At 31.0% G+C, this 17545-nt stretch overlaps 1 protein-coding gene across 1 annotated transcript in view; it reads right to left on the bottom strand.

The window, feature by feature from the left end:
• Nucleotides 1-17545, bottom strand: part of LOC114337914 (probable cationic amino acid transporter) — a 1427575-nt gene that overhangs the window by 301699 nt on the left and 1108331 nt on the right. Inside the window, exon 9 of the mRNA XM_050641785.1 lies at nucleotides 1961-2261. Coding sequence (XP_050497742.1) covers nucleotides 1961-2261 — 301 coding nt within the window. The remainder of the gene's footprint in view (nucleotides 1-1960; nucleotides 2262-17545) is intronic.

Here is a 17545-nt window from a genome sequence, read left to right as displayed (position 1 = left end):
CCTGAAGTAGTAAGGCAGATAAATGAATAGCTGTGAGTTTGTTGAAATAAGTGTCCTGACGGAGGCTCATCACGTAAAGCATTGTAAGTTATATTGTTCTACTTATATTCCAAGAGTCACCGTTGCATGCCGGAACGAGAAATAGATTCAGTTTATTGAGAGGAGAAAAGGCTAGCATTGTTTTTTGAAAGATACGTGCATCTGTAGGGGGTCATTGATGACAATAGGCTTGCAATAGTTTGTTGCGAGATTGCTGACTACATAGGGGGCTGCTAAGAGTAAATTGTAGGCGACCAGAGACAAGAATTTGGACAACTCATCATCCGAGAGACAGTTTTATTTTTTTTTTTAGAATTATTCATAACGCAAATTTCAATAAGTACTTTAGATAGTGGTAGGAGTATTTCAATAATCAGAATAGGAGATATTATTTTTAGAGGATATTTTGAGGGTGAATTTATTTCAATAGATGTTTTTGTACCATATATGTGTTTTATTCCGTTAGTCTTTGACCTTATTTATCATATGTAAAGCAAAGGAGATATTGAAGCAGGAGAATATAAAACCCTGAGATTAGAGCATTAAATAGTGTGATTAAATCATAAGTGCATCATTAAAATTAAATTTAATTAATTAATTAATTATCTAATCAATTGCTTTGAGCACACCGATCTTTGAATATCACATTTATATATATATATATATATATATATATATATATATATATATATATATATATATATATATATATATATATACTATATATACTATATATTATACTAGTGCCGTCATCCAGCTGAACATGATAAAGTAATCGATAATTTTTTTAAATGAGAACAGGGGTCGCGTGCTAGCTCATTTGAAAGGTTATTCAATTCTATATTCGGTAATATAAGCATCAACCTAATTGCTGCCAATTGGTGTCACAAAATAATTTGTTTCGAATTATATTATTTGAAACAAAAAGAAAAATGAATGTAATTTATTTAATTCAAAATATATTTTACTGCTGCCAGAAAACAGAAAAAATGTGTATTTGGTTTATTCTGTTTTCCCGCAACAGTAAAGTGTATTGTAATATTTATTTTATTATGAAATTACTTATTTAATTTGACGTTAACACGATTGACTGTATTATTTATTCTTAAATAAGGACACTTGATTCATATTCTTTATTAGACAAAACAGTAAGTACTACTTATTCTAATACCCAATAAGTACATATTATATGTAATTTATTTTTAATATTCCAAATTATAATAATTACATTTTAACCGAGGTCGTTACAATCACATTTGAAATACACGATACCGTTTTATTGTAGACTGAATGATTAATTCCAAATAGCGGGTTTTATACATTTATGGTTAATCTAGGGTCATCCATAAACATCGATAGGTTTTATGATGTTTACAAAAACAAGTTTTTATGCCCTTCTTTAAGAAGGCAACCCCGCTGCCGGCTCGTTCCGATTACTCCTGAGGAACGTGCATATTTTAGAATAAACAAAAAGTTTCTTTTGAATGAGATATTTGACATTAAAATCACACTCAATTTTCTCTTTTTTTTTCACCACTGGACTTTCGGCTCTCGGTAATAATGTAATCTTTCATTCTGCGTTTAAATTTTTCAAAAATACAGTCGAACCCGCTTATTGGAATAGTCTTCGTGCCAAGCAAAAATATTCCTATAACCGGGATATTTTAATAACCAATCACTGATGGCTACTAGAAACGGTACGTGTCTTAAATCTCCATTCCTTAAACCGGGATATTCTTTTAACCGGTATTCTAATAAGCGGGTTCGACTGTGCTCATTAGTTTTCTGAGGATTCGAAAAAATGAATGCATTTTTTCCCGAAATTTTGCGCCTACGCTCTTAAGAAAAGTTAAATAAATTTACAAAAACCTATAAAAGAATAGTATTGAGTATTACTAAAATCCATGTATGTATCACCTACCTTCTAGTAACCCTCCGAACCATCACCCTTTGAGTCGTTTGTGAGGGTAGAGGTGAAGGTGACGGCGAAGGTATCGGTGGTCCCAGCGAGGCATCGATTGCTTGCTTAAGTTGAGCAGGATGAAGTTGATTCCCGTACAAAACTTGACCGCCTGGATTATCTGCTAATGCCTCTTTTGTTGGAGAACCTCGAATTGGTGTACGTAAACTTTGTGGTAATAATTCTACAAGATTTGTGGAGTGGGGTTGATATCGAAGGATTAAAACGCAAGTTGAGACTAGGGTGTAAGCTAGAAGTGTACCTATGAAAATTATGGATGAAAATTAATAGTGAGTTACTTAAAATATGAAGTTATTTTTTAATCCCAGCTACATACGGATGACTTGTGGGTTTATACAGATTGTTTCAATGGGAAAAGGAATACTTGAATGGTATATAGAGGTCACTGAGGCGGTTATAGATATACTATGTATATATTTTTATTGCCTCACCGACTTTTATAACCAAGTTACAGGGTGTTTTATCGAGTTTGCCCACTTTTTTCTAGACCTTGTATACTTTTTTGATATTAGGTAGATACACATATGTCTCACTTAGATCCCAAAGCACCCAACTACTAATCACAAAAAAACAGGTCCGGACTAAAAAAAATTATAAATTCATTGCGACCTTAAAACAACACCCTGTATATTGAAATTTTCAAAATCCATTATAAAAAATCCATTAAATATTTGAAAAACACAAAAAACTAAGTTTACTGGTTTCTCTTAATTTTTTGGCCAGACAATTTAATGACTTTAATTTTGAAATTATATTGGAATTTTTAAAAACTCTTACATTAAAAAGCTAGTATTATTAGCTTAAAATAAATTGTGAAAGTTATTAAACAAAAACTCATTTTAACAATAAATCATACTTATTTAATATATTGGAACGACCTTTTCAGTAATTACAAGAAAAATCCAGGTCCGGATTAACAAAAAATCATAAAGTAATTGTGACCTTGAAAGAAACACCCTGTATATATTGAAAGTTTTAAAATCGGTTTGCGCATTTGAAAAGACCACAAAAAGCTGAGTTTATACGTTTGTATTAGTTTTTTGCGCAGAAAATTTAATTACTTTAATTTTGGAATTAAATATATTGAAATTTTTAAGAACCCTAAAAATAAAAAGCAGGTTTTTAAAGCAATTCTAAGAATAAATGATTAAAGTTAACCCTTTCCAGCCCAAACTATTTTTGGGTTTCCAAGTTTCACATTAATTTCTGACTAGCGATTACTGATAGAACTGTCAATAAATTAATGCAGCGTGAAATAAATCAATACAGCGGTAAATCAATATCAAATGTTAAATCAAATGTTAAAAGTCATTAAATTTTCTGCACAAAAATTAAAGCGAACCTATAAACTCATTTTTTGGGTTCTTTTCAAATGTGCAAAGAGATTTTAAAAATTTCAATATACAGGGCGTTGTTTCTGGTCAAAATTACTTTGTATTTTTGTTAATCGGGCCTGGATTTTTCTTGCAATTACTAAATGGGTCGTTCCAATGTACTAAATAAGAGTGGAATATTTTTAAAATGAGTACTTGTTCACTAACTTTAATAATTTATTAGTAAAAGTTAATAATACCTGTTTTTAATCTCAGATTTGTTAAAAATTTCAATATAATTTAAATCATTAAATTGTCTGGCCAAAAAATTGAAGTGAAGCATTAAACTTAGTTTTGGTGCTGTTTTCAAATATTATATTATTTTAATTCTAAAATTTTTAACATATAGGGTGTTGTTTCAAAGTCACTATGAATATATAATTTATTTTAGTCCGGGCCTGGACATTTTGTAATTAGTAGTTGATTGGTTTGAGTTCTAAATGAAACATATGAGTACCAAATGTAAAAAAATATACAAGGCGGTTCTAAAGTTATGTGTCCAAAAATAAATGGGCAAAATGGATAAAATGGCAACTCGGTTAAAAAATGGGTGATACAATAATTGTAGTATAATATCTAGAACCGCCTCAGTGACCTCTATTTACCATTTAAGTATTTTCGTTTCCCAATGAAACACACTGTATATATTTTAAATATAGAAAAACCTATGTTACGTATATAAGGTGTTTGGTAACGAATGGGCCATAGCTTAACATTAAATTCCTGAGGTTAAAATGGGTCGATTTAAGCTAACTTACTGTCTAATCTTCGGGCTCAGTGGAGGATGATCGTCTGTTGTTAAAACACCAATAGCACTTAGATACTTTATTGATAGCGACTGACACTAGGGTAGTACTGATATGGGGCTCGTACGCGAATTAGATTTAGTCTGTTATGATGCTACATATTGACTCGTTGAAGTTACTCGAAGGAATGAATTTAAAGGCCCATCTGGCCTGGTTGAGTTGATTCTAATGAATGATTCTAAAAGTATGTTCTCTCTTGTTGGTAACATGAATTGGGTCATAGCCCACACGACAAAAGAACAAAGGTTGTTACTTAGTCAGCTAAATTAATGTCCATTGCCAAAATATAGTTTATGAATTGCAACAATTAAACAAATTAATGAAATAACCCGCACATGTTTAAATATAATAACAAATTGGCTGATGTGATATACGGGGTGATAAATTTATACTGTTCAATATCGAATATGAATTATGAATATTTGATACTTAACATTTACTTTAGTACGAAAGTTGATAATAATTGAAATAAGGGTGTGTTTAATCTCAAATATTCATAATTCATATCCTAGAATTAAACAATATATTAAACGCCCTGTATAGGAAACTAACGAATTGTTATTGTATGCAAACATGTGCGGCCGGCAAATTTAGTTAATTATTACGAAACGTACATAATAATTTTTGATAATTGCACATAAATTTGATGATTTAATATAATTTGTTGTATAATTCTTTGTTCTTTAATATTTGGTAATAACGTCACGGAGCGTGGTGTTGACGCAGAAAAAACAGCCACAAAGTAAAGCGTACATTAATATTCATTCTATCGATTCACTTCATACAGTCAAGATGTGACTTCAACTCATTATCATTAAAATATTATTTGCAGTTTTTTTCGGCATGGGCTGCCGCCACTCAGCCAGTCACAATAAGTATATTTTTAAATCTAAATATATTTCAAAAATATAAAACAAAACAAAAATAAGAAATACAAGGAAACGTTACCGTAAATGTGGTTGTTAATATTGCAATTACCTATTTTATTCAGGAGTTAAGGTAGGAATAAGACAAGGTCACTTGCTTCTTCTCGTCTAGGGACCCTTCAAGACATTTCGTTTAGACATAACTAGACTAGGTCGCGGATAGGAGGTAAATACAACTGGCATAAAACAAAGGTAAATAATTATTTGTGGATAATGCTTAAAGGTTGATGTTACTTTTACAAATAAATTCCATTAAGCAGTCATATATTTTTTTCTATTTAGAGAAAGTAGGTAACATAAATTATAAGGTGGGAATATATTATTATTGATTATTAATATATTATTTTTAATACATTTTTTTAAAACAATTTAAGTCTACCTCCTATTGGCAATCTGGACATAGAGTTGAAGATAAAATGTTCATTTTCGCCAAATGAAAAGGATAATAGGCGTGCCCAAATTTAATGGAAGTTATGTATCTGCGGGGAACGGAATAATTTTTAAACCAGTACTCAGTAGGCACTTTAGGTTAAATCATCACATATTGAGAGGAACTATGTTTGCTAGATTCGTTCCATGCTCGTCTCCATTGTTCATTAACATCATTTTATACGATTGCACATATATCTGGATTAGAAGTAGCCCAATAAATGACTGTTTTGGAGTGTAATTTTCAGGGGCAACTCCGAATTACATGAAAATTTGGATTTAGGTTCTACTTACCCTCCACTTCAAAGTTGAATTTGTGCCGTTGGTTGCTTTTCCTTGGGGGGTGACAGTCACCCCTTCTCAGAGGGTGAAAAACGCGTGTCTAAAATAAGCCTGGAAATGGATAAACTGACAGATTATAAGCAACTTTCGTTCTATAAACTTTTTTAAGTAAGTCAATACTTTTCGAGTTATTCGCGATTGAAAATATTGATTTTTCGACAAAAAAACTACGTTTTCATACCGTTTTTCGCAAATAACTCAAAAAGTAAATATTTTATCAAAGGTAATACCACGAGTCCTCTAAATTTTATCGATAAATTTTTTTTGTTTTCACGAAAACTTCTTTATTTGGTAAAATTACGAAAACAAACCGAATGATAAAATCACGAGTCCGAAGGACGAGTGATGTTATCCATTTCGGTTTGTTTGAGTGATTTTACCCTAAATAAAGAAGTTTAAGTATGAAAACGAAAAAATTTATCAAGCAAAATTTAGAGGATGAGTGGTATTTGAAAAGATTATTTTGTGAACCAATATGTATTATTAGTAAATACGGGCATCTGTGAAATATTTTTAAGACAACTAGGATCAATGTCTTAAGTAGGTTATAGATAAATTATTTTATGATTTAAAAATGAACCAATTTATTTATTATATTGTTAATACATAAAAACTGTTTAAATCGAAAATGAACAATTATTAAAAACACAATTTTTATAACTAATATGAGATTTTCCAATGTCGTTCGTAACGTATTATGTGAAATTTAGGGTACCTTAAGTTTTATCAGGGAAGAGACTGTTTTATCAAGGAAGAGGCTGTTTTATCAGTATTACACTCAATGATTGGCTAGAACGACGCGTGGTGATTGGCTGAAAAAGCAAAAACGTCAGAATTTGACAGGTGAAAAAAATAATCGAAAAAAATATTCTAAGCAAAAGTGTAGCTTTTAAAAATTCGAAAAAGATAGTGTATCAGTAAAGTCTATAAATTGGGTAAAAGCAAATTTGTAGCTCATGAAAAATACCTTCTTATTCGTCTAATAACCGAAATAATCGAAATAATCGAAAAATTAAGCACTTTTCGGGAAAAGCTTATTAACATTTTTAAAGTATCTAAAAAAAAGCTTTATATTTTTTTTTTAAAAAGTTTCTAGGATCAAAAATAAACGAGTTGCACTGAAAAAAAAAGTTGGCCTCTTTTTTTGGTAAAAAGAAATCGTGAAAACCTCCCTCTATTTAGCACCCTAAATATAATTATTCGTTACCGCTTTACCATTTATTTTAACTGTATATGTATTGTTTATATGTTCTGTAAGTTTTATTTGTTTGAAGTGCCTATTTTTGAAAAAATTTGGTTTTATAGTAAAAAAAATTTCTTTTTTTCAAAATAACTTAAAAAGTATTAGTGATAAGAAAAATCTTAAAGAGTAAAAAAATGTGGGTTTTAATATTATAAATATGCTAGTTTCATTTTGATTTTCCGTAAGATAAAAATTGGTTAAGATATGGCTGTTCAAAATTTGCATACACTCGTGATTAGTGACCCGTTCAAGCTTTTTCAACTATAACCCTTTAAAAAATAAGCACTTTAAACCGGTGAGACCGACAGATCATATAAAAAATAGATAAGTAAATAAATTGTTTGTAAAGCGGTAGCGATTAATTTTATTTGGGGAGCTAAACACGGGGAGATTTTCATGATTTTTTTTACAAAAAAAAAGAGGACCAACTTTATTTTGAGCGTAACTCGCTTATTTTTAATGCTCGAACCTTTTATAGACAATTACAATAAAGCCTTTTATAAACACTTTAAAAAAGTTTGAACGGATTTTTCCCGAAAAGTGCTTAATTTTCCGGTGATTTTACCTTGAAATATTCGATTTGGAATTAGATGAATAAGAACGTATTTTTCATGAGCTAGAACTTTGTTTTTACTCGATTGATAGACTTTAATGATATACCATTTTTTTGATTTTTATAAGCTACACTTCTGCTAAGAATATTTTTTCTGATAAAATATTTACTTTTTGAGTTATTTTCAAAAACCGTCTGAAAACGTAATTTTTTGTCGAAAAATAAACATTTTCAATCGCAAATAACTCGAAAGCTATTTACTTTCGTAAAATACTATATGGAACAAAAGTTGCTTAAAATCAGTCAATTTATCCATTTCCGGTCTTATCTTGAACATATGTTTTTTCACCCCCAAAAAGGGGTATCTGTCACCCCCAAGTAAAAGCAACCAACGGCACAATTTCAACTTTGAAGTGGAGGGTAAGTAGAACCTAAATCCAAATTTTCATGCAATTCGGAGTTGCCCCTGAAAATTACACGGTATCGCCGTATATCCCGTTCAGTTATTGAGCTAAAGGTTTATGTTCGGTTAACGATCCATGTGTGGTGGTTTTTTTTTTATAATAAATCAACATGTTCATTACAGGTGATACCTATGTGTGTTTTAACCCATAAGAAATGCACTTTTCTTCGTTTTTTTTATAGATTTCATAAATTATTTTTTTAATTTGAAAGATATAGTTGTTTAAATTATGACTTGGAAATATTATTTTCTGAATAGCTTTTTTTTTATTTAATGACATAGACGTTAGTCAGTTGCAATAAAGAATATACAATCCTATCCCTAATACAAAATGAACAATCAATTATAAAACATAATTATAAAATTAAACACAATCAATATACTAATACAATAAATAACACAATACGATAATAATACAATAAAAACAATGATGGATTTCTGATAAACTGATATAACATTTATGATAAAAGGATGCAAATCTGAACATAAATCATAAAAAATTTCACTCCCGCGTACAAATCTTATAGGACTGTGTGTGTATCTGACAAGAAATCTATAATGATATTATATATTTGTTGTGAGCCTGTAGCCAACAGAGACTGGATATTGAATGGTGCATGCATAGTAAGTTTAATTAAATTTTCATAGAGAGAGTTTGAATGCTGTTGAAACTTAGTACATTCAAAAAAGATATGATCAAGATCACCCTGTTTTTCGCAATGTTTACAATTATCATCTTCAATGACATTTATTTTATATAAATGACTTGGATAGCAAACATGCCCAAAACGTAGTCGATTTATAGTTGTTATATATTTACGTGGAGCTTTAAAACTCTTAAACCAAGAACTTTGCGGAATCACTGGTTGTAAAGTGGTGTATCTTGTGGGGTTTGTTAAGCAGTAAAGATTCCATTGATCTTTCCATATCAATAGTTGGTTTCTTTTAAAAATAGTAATAACATCTGATACACATAAAGAATATGACAATAAAGTGCCTGATGTTATACTGGATTTAGCTAAGTAGTCTACATATTCATTATCTTTGAGTCCAATATGTGCCTTAACCCAAATAAATTTTATATTGAAGTCAGAATCTTCTAAACGCTTTAACATCTCATTTATTAAAAATATGTAAGGATTACTAAATGTTTTGGGCAAAAAAGTATTTTTAATATTCTGTAAAACTGATAGGCAGTCTGAAAGAATGAACGTTTTTTTAGTATATGAGTTTTTAATATATTTCAACGCTTCGAGTATGGCCAATGATTCCGCAGAGAAAATTGAAAACTCATTGGGAAGTTTGTACTTGCATTCGTAACCTCCTGAGGGTAAAAAATAAGCACATCCAGTCCCTTCTCTTGATTTAGATGCATCTGTGTATATAACTGTGGCATCACTGTAGCAGTTCAAAATAGATTTCAGGATATTGTTGCTGATTATGTTGTTTTCGTTGTATGTGGGTATTATTACATCAGTGTTATGGAAGAGAGCGAAGTAGTCTAAGTTTTTGTCAACTGTGTTCAATTCCTTTGAAAAAATAGGATTGTTCTGTAATGCAGTGCATAAAGGTGGAGATGGTTTTTTAATCCAATACTTGTGAGTAAGATCTGATTCGTTAAGATGACATATACTGGAAAATAATTCGAAATTTGTAGAGTGTGCTTTGAGTACCCATTTTTCGTTTAGTAAATTTCTTCTAATCTCCAAAGGAGGCTCAGAAGCTTCAACATGTATTGGTTGTATAGGAGTAGATCTCATAGCACCTAAACAGATTCTCAAGGCAGAATTTTGGAAAACGTAAATTTTTCTTAAAAGGTTTTTGAAAGCAGAACCGTAGGGAGTAGCACCATAATCTATAATGGATCGTATATAAGTTCTATAAAACAATAAAGATGTTTCAACATCGCAGCCCCACCACACTCTAGTTGTCATTCTAAGGAAATTACTACCTTTATTACATCTATCCAGCATATATTGTATGTGTTGTTTCCAAGTTAGTTTTTTGTCCAGAATGAGGCCCAGATATTTGACAATATTTTTAAATTTAAAAGATTGATCACTAAGTAATACAACTTGGTTTATAGGAAGGTTGTGTCTTGTAAAGACAGATACTGCTGATTTGTTAATTGATAAATTTAAGCCGTTCTCTAAAAACCACGGAAAGAGGGAACTACAAACTGTACTTAGGTTTTGCATACTGTTTTCATATTTCTTGCTTTCTGTATAGACACAAAAGTCGTCTGCATATTGTATGATTTTAAATGGGATGTTGTTTATTTACATCTTATGTATGTCAAAGGTGTACAGATTGAATAAAATTGGTGATAATACTGAGCCTTGTGGTATACCGTGATAATTATGTCGAGGTCCTATTAGTTTGTTATTATGATCTCTGATATAAATTACCCTATCTGTATAGAAACCGATTATTTTGTTAACGAAAGCAATTGGCATATGAAAAAAATTTACCATTTTATGTTTTAAGGTTGATAAACAACCTGAGTCATATGCTCCTTCAATATCTAAGAATAGTACTGCTAAGTAGTTATTTTTAGTTAAGTTATTCTGTACATCTACAACAAGTGTTGTTAAAGCGTCTAGAGTTCCAAAACCTCTTTTGTAACCAAACTGGTTTACTGGGAGTAAATTCCCTTTTTGTAACCACCAATCTAATCTAAATTTTTTAAGCCTTTCTAAAGTTCTAAATATACAAGACAGTAAGGATATTGGTCTATATGAACTTACGATGTTTGGTTTTTTTCCGGGTTTAAGGATGGGAACAACTAATGGTAGGGGAGCAAAGTATGCTAAATGTGCAGTCACTCGAGCGTTATGGGGACCTATTGCGTTGTGAAGAGTAGGTCCTAAAACCAAAAAAAGTTAAGTAAAATTTTCCATTTTAGTGGGCGCTTGCCATTTTTTAATTTAATTTTCCATTTCCAATAATCGTTTTTTCCGATCATAACGCCATCTATCCATAATTCGAAAAAATGTTTCGAATAAAAGTTACTTATTTTTACGTAAGGAATCCAAATCTGCAATAAAAAATGGGGGCTTCTATTTAAGATTTTAAAGTGACCCCCCACCCCACCTCATTTGGGGGTCGTGTTTGGTGCCATTCGATAGATTTTTGAAAAGTATCAAATAAGTGCATGTTACAGTTTTTCGATCTGATGTTCATTTCGCGAAATATCGCGGGATTCGTATTTAAAATAATAAATTTACCCCCCACCCCTCTCCGTGGAAAGTCGTATTTGGTATCATTCGATAGATTTTTAAAATATATTGAGCACATATTTTTTAGTTTTTTGATCTGTCATTTATTTCGCGAACTATTCGCTTTTATCTTGTGAAATTTTGGGACTCACCCATTTCCTTACGCCCGGCTCAAATCGTCAGATTTTTGAAATATACACTCTTTTGCATGTACTTAACTTACCTTATCTTAATCTGACAATTTGGAGTATTTTTAAGGATAGATTTTTTTTTTTCGGGCCTCCCTTAACGAACTCCCCTGTGTTAAGAGCCAATATATGGTAGAGGTACATCTGCAGGGTACCAGGTTTCTCCCATATGCTAATCTGACGCGCTCGAGTAACTGCAAAAATCCCCGCTTGGGCTCCCCTACCATAAGATGTTTTTGAAAGAATCGATAACTATATTTTTTGGATGATATCATTGAAGACATTTAAAAGAAGTTTTTTAGCAACATCTGGTAGGTTGGTTAACATGGGGTATTTTACGTGATCGATACCAGGAGAAGTATTTATGCGGTTTTTAAGGGCAAAATCTAATTCAGTTTCACAAAAAGGTTTTAACAGGAAGTGATTATTTGAATGATGACTTTGTGTAGAACGTGTAGGTGAATTTTGAGCAAATGGAGGACATACTTTATTAAAAAAGTCGTCTAACAGATTATCATTGAAGGGTTTTGTACTAATAGGTGCTTTTCGATTCATTTTGTTGGCTTGTGACCATATCTCCTTAGAGGAGGTATTTTTGCTTAAATTAGAATTAGACCATTTAATCCAACTAGCTTTGGCTTTTTGTTTCAACTGATTTTTAGTATGAGCAGTAACTTTCTGACAGTTTAGATAATTATCAAGGGTTGGTGAACGTTTATACAATGCTAATGCTTCTTTTCTGTCATTGATTATCAGAACACATTCTGGGTCCCACCATGTTGTATGGGATCGGTTTTTGGATTTAAAAAGTTTGTATTGAGGAATAGATCTATCTGCAGCATCATTAATGCAATCTATTAGAAAACTATAATTTTTATAAGTATTGAATGAGTTATTGTAGTTGGAAAACATGTTTTCAATTAAGGATGAATACAAGGACCAATTGGCTTTCTTGATATTCCATTTGCTTTTTGCATAAATTATTTCTTGTGAGGTGTTGGTAATTGAAAAATTCATAGTTATAGCAAAATGATTCGAGCCTAAAGTGTCAGATAAAACTGACTAAGTAAATTTACTGGCTATATTAGCTGTGCAGAGTGAAATGTCAATCATAGATTTTTGCGTACCATATCTAGGAAGATATGTAGGTTCTCCATTATTCAAAATTACAAGATCTAGGTCTTCGATACTGCTAATAATTTGGTTACCAACTGGATCATTACGCAGTGAACCCCATAGTGAGTGATTAGCATTCATGTCTCCCCCAATTAAAAAAGGTGATTTGATTTGTGAGAAGATATTTATCCAATCATTTTTGGATGTATTAAAATTTTGTGGTCTATATATAGATAAAAAACTTAATTCTATTGTGTTGCATTTAACGATAGCACCGCAAACTAAAATATCCTCATTAAAATTTTTTCTAATATTTATTTCACAAAATGGTATAGTTCTTTTAATTAAAATTGCAACACCTGCATACCCGTAATATCTATCTTGGCGAATTACATTATAACCTTTAAATGTATAATTTTGATTTGGTTTGAACCAGGTTTTACTTAATAATACAATATCAATATTTTCAGTTATTAAAAAATGAATTAAACTATTTTTATTCGAAACAACAGATCTACCGTTCCATTGCAAAATTTTTAATGATTTAAGTTCTGGGTACATGTTATTTATTAGTGATATCCTCTAAAATCGTTTTTATACCATGGTAAATACTATCTTGACTCCTAGTTTTTATATCATCGACAGTTTGAATATTTGTGGTCAAATTAAAAATATAATTAGAAATGAGTGTTTCCAATACTCTCTGATCTGATTTGTTTTGACAAATTGGAGTGTTTAAATTAGCAGGAAGGGGTTTGGAAGGCCCAAAATTAAAAGGGAACATGGGTGAATTGTTTTGTGATTGGTTTGGTGATATTTTTCGTTTTTAGCTATATTATAATAGCTTGAGGAGGGTTGGAATGTATTATTTGATGATATGTTTTGGATTTTTATGCGTGGTAGTGGAAGGGGTTGATTTTTTTGAAGATGTTGGGAGGGGAGGAAAATTGTCTCCGATATTATCTAGTGTGGAATATCTATTCTGAATTAACAATCCCGAGAAGGACGATTCAGAGTAATTTTTTGCCTCGATAAAGGAAATCTTTTGCTCAATCATTACGTTCTTTATCTTCTTTTGATGTTCGTATTTTGGACACTTCTTGAATATGGAAACATGATCTTTACTATTACAATGTATGCATTGAACATCATTATCTTGACATGTATGATCTTCGTTTTTGAGTTTTCCACATTTTATGCAATGTGCTTGTGGACTGCGACACCGCTTGGAAATATGTCCAAATCTTAAGCAATTGTAACACTGTGTTACTTTGCCAATGTAGGTTTCAACTGGAAAAAATACACTATTTATTGCAATGTAGCTAGGAAGAATATTTCCTTCGAAGGTGACTATCATTGTCCTTTTGGGTACATAGTTAGTTTTTCCATCGGTATCAACTTTTCTGTAAGTTCTTTTAAAGGCTACTATGGGGGAGGGAGATTTACTATTATCTAACAAATACTTTTCATCATATTGTGTATAAATATCTCTTATTAGACCTCTAATTTCTAGTAAATGGTTAGGGACATAGGCTACTAAGTTTTGGTCTTTTAATTTTATATTTTTCACCAAATTATTTGCATCTACTATTGACCTTAACAAAACTTTAATTCTGTTTTTTCCAATGGCTTTAATTTCAATAATATTAGGGATGTTCAATTTTTTATGCAAGTGTCCTTTTTTCTACTAATTAACTCACTAAATAGTTAACTTTATTAACCTTTAACTACACGCGCTGGCGTATTTTGTACGCCAGATGTAAGAATTCTACTGCAAATATATTTAAAAATTCAATTTTTGACCTTGTTTTTCTCGCTAACCTATTACTGGAATGTGCTTTACAATTTGGTTTTAGTTTCGTTATAATCGGCGTTCTGGAAAAATCGTAATTTAGAGTTTATTATTTGTTGTTTCCGGTGGTGGACAATAAACGCCACGATTATATTAATATATAAGTAGTAATATAAGTACATATTTCAATTGGTTTTGAGTCTTTATTGCACAAAATATATTTTTCTTTATAAAAAATACTTTTTCTCCTGTAAAAAATCAAATTTCAAAAAAATTTTTTTAGTAATTTTATTTACCGTGGAATTCAATTTTTCCATAATTCCAGTTATAAATCCCAATTGGCTTACTCAGAAGGAACTCCAAGTATTCACTGATGCCGAATAAGGTTTACAACAAACAACTAAATGTTTTTTGTTTAAAAAAAAAATAAGCAAATCCTCTGCTTTAATTGTATTTTCTTGTGGCGTATAAAGTACGCCACGCGTGTAGTTATGTTATAACTTGATGCGCGGGTAGTTAAAGGTTAAGAGGTCTGAATAGCTGTCAGTACGGAAAGTGAGTCAGAAACAATTACTGTATACTTATTTTCTGTATTCATAAAATATAATAAAGCTTCATAAATTGCAATTGCTTCAGCTCTGCATATTGAGAAAGCATTATTTATTTTATACATTTTTTCTGTATTGTTTGATGGAACATAAAAGGCACATCCAGTGCCAAACGTTCACTTCGACGCATCTGTGTAGATACTTATAGACTCCGAAAAAACGTCCAAGACACTTTTTCAGATTTTATGACTGACAGCTGCATTTTCATGATAACTTGGCATAATTACTTTTACCAAATGTAATAAAGAAGGAAAATCTTCAAAGTCTAAGATTTCGTCTGGATTTAAACTAACATCAGAGTTTGACATATTGTGAAAAGCTTCACAAAGTGGAGGTAAGTTCTTGTGTTTCCAATATTTATTCGTCAAATCGGCTTCATTCAATTTGCTTATTTTTATATTAAGGAAAGGGTCTTATGTTGTAATTTCATAATACATTTTTTACTTAGATATTCTCTTCTATATTTCAGTGGCAGTTTTAAAGCTTCAACATGTGACGCATTAATTGGAGTTGATTTCATAGCACCTAAACAAATAGAACTGTATTTTGTATTACGGCGATTCTGCTTAGGACCCGATCAGATGCAGAACCATATAGTATACAACCATAATCTATGATTGATCGTATATAAGCTTTGTAACAAAGTAATGATGTTGCAACATCTGCTTCCCACCACGTTTTTGAAATTTCTTTTAAAAAATTGATTGCATGATTACATTTGTTTAGCATAACCTCAATATGTGATTTCCATGTTAGTTTTCGTTCAAGTATCATCCCCAAATATTTGATAGAAGTTTGAAAACTATACTCGTGATTGCTTAATTGTAATTTATCAATATTTGGTGAGTTGTGTCGTGTGAAAATGCAAACACTCGATTTGTTTATGGAAATTTCAAACCCATTTTGTTGGAACCAATTGTTTGACAAGTTTGTGCATTTTACCCAATGTTTGTATACAATTATCATATTTTTTGAAAAAGAGTATACAAGGGAATCGTCAACATATTGTATAATCTTCAAAGTGCAGTTTGCAATTTGGCTATTATATAGATCAGCAGTGTAGAGATTAAATAACAAAGGGCTCAATACTGATCCTTGAGGCAGCCCCAAGTTATTGTATCGTGGACCTATGAAACCACTGTTATGTGCTCTGAGTAAATATATCTGAGGTAATATATCTTTCTACATGAGTAAAAATTATATATTTTTTCTGCTAGTTGGCCTGGTATTTGGAAATTTTTGACTAATTTTTCAACTAAAATATCTAGACAGACTCTATCATATGCACCCTCTATGTCCATATATAATCATCATCAATGGTGCTACAGCCCTATGAAAGAGTCTCGACCTTCCCAAGTCTATTACGCCAGTCAGTATGTCCATATATATTGCAGGTAAATAATTTTTGTCTGTAAATGTGTTTTGTATATCTACCATTAATGTTGAAAGGGTGTCTAGAGTACTTACTTCTTACTTTTCTGTACCCAAGTTGAAAGTTGGGAAGTAATTTCTTTTTATTCTAACCGCCATTCCAATCTTTGTTTTATCATTCGTTCGACTGTTTTAAGAAGGCATGACATAAGAGATATAGGTCTATATGATTGGGCCAAGTTGCGGTTTTTGCCTGGTTTCAGTATTGGTATAATAATGACATCTTTAAATTGAGGAAATAAACTCCCAATATTGACCATCTCATTAAATATTTCCAACAGCAAGAGTTTAGCTATTTTTGGAAGGTGTTGTATCATGGGATATTTAATATTATCCAAACCTGGACTTGTGTTATTCCGATTTTTAAGAGCATATTCTAATTCTGTAATGTTGAACGTTTCTAGCCAAAAATGATTTTGTTCATTTGAAGCATAGCTGTAGCTTTTTGGTAATTGGACTGATGGAGAAGCAACTTGATCAAAAATTTCGTCGACTAATGTATCATCAAAACATGTTGGATTAGTTATTGGTTTTCTATTGATCTTTCTAGCTTGATTTCATAATGCTGAGGAAGGAGTGTTTTGTTGAAGTCTGAGAAAAAGTTTTTCCAACTTTCTTTAGCTGTGGCTTTTAATTTTTTTTTTTTACTTTTAGCCATGCTCTCTTGGCATTTTAAGTAATTTTCAAAGTTACGGTTTTGTTTATAATTTGAAAGTGCTTCTTTTCTTTCCTTGATAATGTTATCACAATTTGTATTCCACCATGGCGGAGAATTTCTGATTTTGTTTTTATGAGCTTTATATTGTGGAATTGATAGTTGAGCTGCATAATTTATACAATTCAATTAAAAAATTATATTTGTCCGACGTATTTTCCATTTGGTAATAGTTATTGAAAAATTGCTCTGCTGAGATTTCGTACATGGACCGTGTCCTTTCTTGTGTTTCATTTACTTTTAGGAATAATCTCTTCAGATAAATGAATGTCGGTAATTTCCACATAAATCATAAAATGATTCGATGCCAAGGTGTCTGTAT

The sequence above is a fragment of the Diabrotica virgifera genome, chromosome 1 (genome assembly GCF_917563875.1).
Source record: "Diabrotica virgifera virgifera chromosome 1, PGI_DIABVI_V3a".
In the NCBI taxonomy this organism is placed as follows: Eukaryota; Metazoa; Arthropoda; class Insecta; order Coleoptera; family Chrysomelidae; genus Diabrotica; species Diabrotica virgifera.
The sequence above is the reverse complement of the archived record's forward strand: the minus strand, read 5'-3'. Positions and strand labels throughout refer to the sequence as shown.